Source organism: Benincasa hispida, chromosome 6, assembly GCF_027475165.1.
Source record: "Benincasa hispida cultivar pf3 chromosome 6, pf3_genome.v1.1, whole genome shotgun sequence".
NCBI lineage: Eukaryota > Viridiplantae > Streptophyta > Magnoliopsida > Cucurbitales > Cucurbitaceae > Benincasa > Benincasa hispida.
In genome coordinates this window covers 36,471,434-36,477,145 of record NC_143483.1, presented here as the reverse complement: position 1 = coordinate 36,477,145, position 5,712 = coordinate 36,471,434, and the positions used below count along the sequence as shown (strand labels likewise).

The 5,712-nt window shown below is 32.1% G+C and overlaps 1 protein-coding gene across 1 annotated transcript; it reads left to right on the top strand.

Annotated features, from left to right (window-relative positions):
* Nucleotides 1–797: 797 nt before the first annotated feature.
* LOC150035637 (uncharacterized) lies at nt 798–2,103 on the top strand. The gene has a single exon (XM_090314284.1). It carries the CDS (start codon nt 1,528–1,530, stop codon nt 2,026–2,028), a length of 501 nt encoding a protein of 166 aa, XP_090170410.1. The 5' UTR covers nt 798–1,527; the 3' UTR covers nt 2,029–2,103.
* The last annotated feature ends 3,609 nt before the right edge of the window (nt 2,104–5,712 follow it).

Genomic DNA, 5,712 nt, shown 5'->3' with positions numbered 1-5,712 from the left:
ATTTAGGAACTAAATCGTTATCAATTTAGAAGTAATATAGATTAAATTATGTTACGAAATTGAAATTAAGAAACTAAATTATTATTTCCATGAAAATTTAGAAACTAAAAAGGTCAATTTATAATAGGCTAAATCCAAAGGTTTAGTTCTAATATTTTGATTTTTGACCATTTAAAAATCCAATTATTTAAGATGTTTCAGTTTGGTTCCTATAAGTTATAATATTTTTCAATAAATTCTTTCCCGTCCTAGTCTCTGCCCTTAGCTCCATATTATTCCCTATCCCTATCCCGTTAGTCTCTTAATTTTGATTTTTTTTTGTATAATAATTGCAAAGTTGCAGATTGAACCTTCGATTTTTAAGGAGAAAGACTATGCAAGTTACATAAGTCAACTCACTTTGGCTCTTAATGACAAAGATAAAGAATATGTTTGAATTTAAAATTTAAATTTAGATTATATATATGAATAATTTTATTGATAATTATTTTCTTTTACTAGAAAATTTGAGTAATTTTCTTCGACTTCAAATTATTATACATGTGAGATTTTATATAAAAAATTAGTGAAAAATATAAATTTTATGTGATGAGCCTAATCCCCACAAATCCACATAGGAAATCCCACCCAATCCATACGAAATTAAATCTGGAAGTCATTCCAGTCGGGAAATTTGTACGAATGAGTAAAAAAATTGTCCCAAAATTTCAAATGACCCAAATTTTCAAAAAAAAAAAAAAAAAGTCATGAGCTCACGTCAAATTTAAATAAAATTTTACCAAAATAAAATCGCGCACGCGAAAAAGCTCATTTCGCTCTCGTTGACAATCCATTTACAAACATTCATGGAACAATGGATTATCTTCTTCCCCTCTCTCGCTCAGCTCTGTCGCGCAATGTTGGTCGGAGCTGTAGGGTCACAGAGAAACTCTCGCTCTCTTTTGTTCTGTCGCACATCATTGGTCAGAATTGGCTACGTGTCGTTTCTCAGAGATGTAAGGTGAGGAATCACTGGCCAAAGCTACATGGTCATAGAGAAGAAAAAAAATTGTGTCGGAGTTTTTCCAGAAGTTGGGTCTGTGAAGAAAGAAGGAAACTGTGTACTCGGAAGGAGAAAAAAAGAAAGGGCAAATATGTAACTTCACGTATCTATAATATGAGTTGAGGATCATTTCACATTTTTCTCAAAAGCTAAGTCATTGACTTTAAAATTATTAATTTTTTTTTGGGTGCAATTTTCCATCCCAGCCTCTGCCATGTCCCAACATCTCTATCGGCCAATTTTAAGATGTATTGAGAAATCGAGTGTAACGAAGTCAAAACAAAAGAACTAATTATCTCAAATACATTATTGGCTAAATTAAACATATATAAATTGGAAAAGAGAAACATTATTGTCTAAATAATATATATATTTGAAATTATTTATATATAGTTTCATTACCCTTCGTCTTCCTTATTCTCTCAAAACCAAAAGGAGATTTCAAATCATAGAGAGAGAAATTCCAGAAAAGAGAAAACACAAAAATGGGTGGCTGTATTTCCCGCCGATCGTCTTCCACGGTCGCCGCCGCCGCCGTCACCAACAGAATCCAAGTTGTCCACCTGAATGGCCATGTCCAACACTTCCACAGCCCCATCACCGCCCGTCAGGTTGCCGGAAAGCCGCCCCCGCCGGCGGAGTACTTCATCTGCACGGCAGCGCAGCTGGTCTCTCCCGCCGCCAGCCCAGCGCTGAACCCCGACGAGATCCTGCAGCCGGGTAAAGTATACTTTATTCTCCCCTTCTCCACTCTTCATCCCGACGTTTCTCTGGCCGACTTGGCCTCCATAGCCAGAAGGCTCACCGCCGCCGCCAAGTCCGCCGTGAAGGCCGGCGCTCTGCCGCCATGTGAGGCCGCCGATGGTGGTGATGATTGGAAGTGTCCGGCAGCGGCGAAGTCGAGGCAGTGGAGGCCGGTGTTGGACACAATAAAGGAAAAGCCGGCGAATAATTACCATATGATGGAATCAGATTTGGGAAGATGAGCATATAGTATAATCGTTTTTGTAATTAGACTTAAATTTTATGAGTAATTAATGAAATTTCCCATTATGTCGGCCTCTCTCATTTGATTCATGCACACAGTTTTGATTTCGTCAAATCGACATAGTTTAATTGTTTTACGAACTTCAAATATACTCTAAAAAGTAAGTTTGATTTATATTTTGTCATATTGAAAAACACTCCACTCCGTATTAATATAAATCACGTTATTAAATGAATTTTGAAAGGACTAAAATCTTGTTTATAGTACCATTATAACGATTTCAAAATCTCTTTAAAGTATTTTTTCTAAATAAAAAAAAAACTCATGCATCTTTGGTAATATTTATTTTTTGCATTTTATCAAATTCAATCATAATTAGTAATGTAAAATATTTTAACTTTTCTTTTTATGTGTATTGAGAATGTGATGCATCTAAATATTACTCTTTATGAAATAATTGGTTGACTTTCTAATTGTCTTTTTATTTTAAATGTAAAAGTACCGTTAGTTCTTGAACTTTGATGGAAATATTAATGGCTCTAAATTAATTTGAGTTTATGGCTATTTAGTTCTTATACTTTGAATTATGTTAGAATTTAATCTATGAACTATAGTAGGCAAAAAAATTAGTGTCTATAATTTAAATGTTGTAGCAAATTATGCCCAATTGATAACCATTTGATTTTTTATTTTTAAAAATTAAGTTTATAAACACTAACTTCTACTCATAAATGTTTTATGTTTTATTTTCTCTTTTTTTTTTTCTACAAACGTCCTCAACAACCAAATTTAAAAAACTAGAAAAATCATGTTTGAAAAAATAGCTTTTGTTTTCCGAATTTATTATAATGAAATTCAAGTCTTTCTTCAACTAATGTGAAAACTATAATCTAAAAATTGAGAGAACACACGTAACATAATTTATCGTCTTAATTGTTTCGTGCACTTTTCATTGGCATCTCTCATGATCTGTTTCTTATCGAGCTTTGATCTATTTGGGATGAGGCAACTTACCCTCTGATTGAACTTCCTCTTTTAGACTTTCTCACAAGGTCCGTAAATCACCCATAACAAAATTTACCGTCTTAAAACCTAGTGGAATTGTGGCAAGCAAACCATTGTCATTTCTTCTTTGAGACAAACTATTAGAGATTAAATGATCAATTTTTTGGAAATGGACAAACATACCTTGTTATTGCAACTTTATTAGCTGTGTTGTGTTTGTTTTAGTTTAATTGCATTTGGTGCAAGTTTTTGAACTATCACAATGAGACTATAACAATACGATTTATTACGATGATTTATGAAGTTAAATTTAAAGTTTCATAAGTTACGTGGTTGAACATTTTTTGAAAAGTGAAAGTACGAGGATTTAAATATTTATTCTAAAAAACGTAATACATGTCAATCACTACCACTATAACAATGTTCACAATTTACAAATGGTTTGAAAGAAAAAAAAAAAGAAAACAAATGGTGCTTGACGTGGCATGTCACATTACAATTTCATTTATGTGATCAAAATCAATAGACAAATAAAAGCACAATAAAGTCAACACAAGCAATACAATTTAGTGAAGTGACAACTTTGTTTTATTATTGAGTTTAATAATGGTAAAGTTCGAAATTGAAACCATCAACATTTAGAATAATAATAAACACAAATGACCATTGGTTAATTGACATCAATTTTAGGCTCTAGCAAGCAATAAAAGTTAATTTCGTTTAGTTGAATATCGTTAACATTTTTGGAGAGGTGTGTGACATGTTAGTCGAATTTTTTGTAAGTTTTCTAACTCTGAAAAACTGAAAAATTGTGAGAGAAAAAAAAAAAAGAAAGGAAGAAGTAAAAGAAAAAAGAGAGACAAAAGAGAACCAAACAAAGCAACTACGAGAAAAAGAAGAAAGGAAATTGAAAAAAGAAATTTGAGCTTCGACAACTTTTAAATGTCATGGAATCTCAATTTTCTTACCGTGATCAAAGAAAATAAAGAATGGAAGAAGAAAGAACAAAAGAGAATAAATAAACTAGATTCTTGGAAAGAATATGACCATGGTTGTCGTGAGGTTCAATTGACACAATAAATTTCAATAAACATGTCACTTTTTTTCTCTCTCTAAACTTTTGGTTAGTTAGTTTTGCTATCGATCGGATATAGGTCGTAGACTAATTAATTGAAGTTGTATCAATCAATTTTTTGGTCTATTAGCTCCATTTTTCCGTTTTATCGATCATGAGGACATCTTTAGACCAGTTATCATCGTGCCTAAATGACTCCTCAATGTATTTCGTTTGGTCATTCAAAAAAGAAAAAACAGCTTGTTGGTATCGATACAATTCTTTGTTATATCTGGATGCCGAGATAATTCCATCTTGATTGAATTATTTTGATCAGGTTTTAATAATAGATGTCTTATCTAATAAGTTATGCTTATATTTGGCAATGACTACACTTATGCATTCCGATAAAATCAATAGTTTAAATATGATCCTCACATTTGTTGCACTAAAAAATAGTAATAAAACATTGAAAAAAAAAATCTACTTAAAACTCTAAACTATTAATTGTATTAATCTCAAAACTTTCGAAGTAAATCAATTTAAACGTAAGACACTTAACTAAATTTGTTGGACTAGGATACTTGCATGTGAACCTCTTTGGACTTCTCTAGCTTTCAATCCTCTAGCCCAGACACATTGCTGGAGCTGACAAGTGCAAGAGTACTCACACCAATGTGGTACCAAGGCGAGTACATTTTTTATTCTTAAGTTAGTACAAAAAGTATTTAATCCAGTTAAGCATAGAGCTAATATTGTTTACCCTTTGAGGTTGTTGGTGTGATGCTATTTATAAGGTTGATCCTCTAATCTCGCTTGGGGATTAGATATGTGCAATATTGGTGGTATCAAAATAGGTGTGACCCTCGAAGTTGCAAGATGTCAGCAACGAACATGACTCGATCATTTTCCATTTGATGAAACTCCATGAGCTCGACTAACCGACCCCAAAATCGAGGGTTTGACTTTCTCTTTTTGGATTCACAAAATCCAATGCAGACTTCTGAGCTTATGCTCGTCCGTGGACTTGGGTCTTACCTTGAACAACCCTCAACAAAACTTAACTTAATTCATAATCGATTTTTTAAAAGTATTCAACTAAATGGATACACTTCTAAGAATTCATAAACACTGCATTTTAATCTCATAGTGCAATCTGGTGAAAATATGCAGTATAGTGAAAACTATTTGGAGCCCCTAAAAAAAGGGGAAAAAAAAGAGCTAAGGTTTAAATTTATATTTATTTATTTTTATATGTTGAAAATGCCTAATCCAAAATACTACTCTTATAATAATCCAAAATTTCTTGATGTAAGCAACATTATAATAATAAATATATCTCAACGTATGTCAATTAAACTGGAGCAAAAGTCTAGATATTTCTGGAAAATTATTGTCTCCAAAGTCTCCGATAAGAACGTGTCTTGAAAACTTCTATTGGGTATCGTTTTCAAAATTTATGGGAGGCAATTTAAATATTATTCAGATTAGATTTTGCTATGTCAACAAATTTTCTTTACTTTCTTTCTTATTTTTTTTTCTTTTTTCCTTTTTTAATATTAGTGTGAAGACTTAATATAATGATGGCAATATATATTCATGAATCAACACATATACACTTTT

Coding starts and splice junctions, on each gene's coding strand:
- LOC150035637 (XM_090314284.1), top strand. CDS start 1,528: ATGGGTGGCTGTATTTCCCGCCGATCGTCTTCCACGGTCGCCGCCGCC.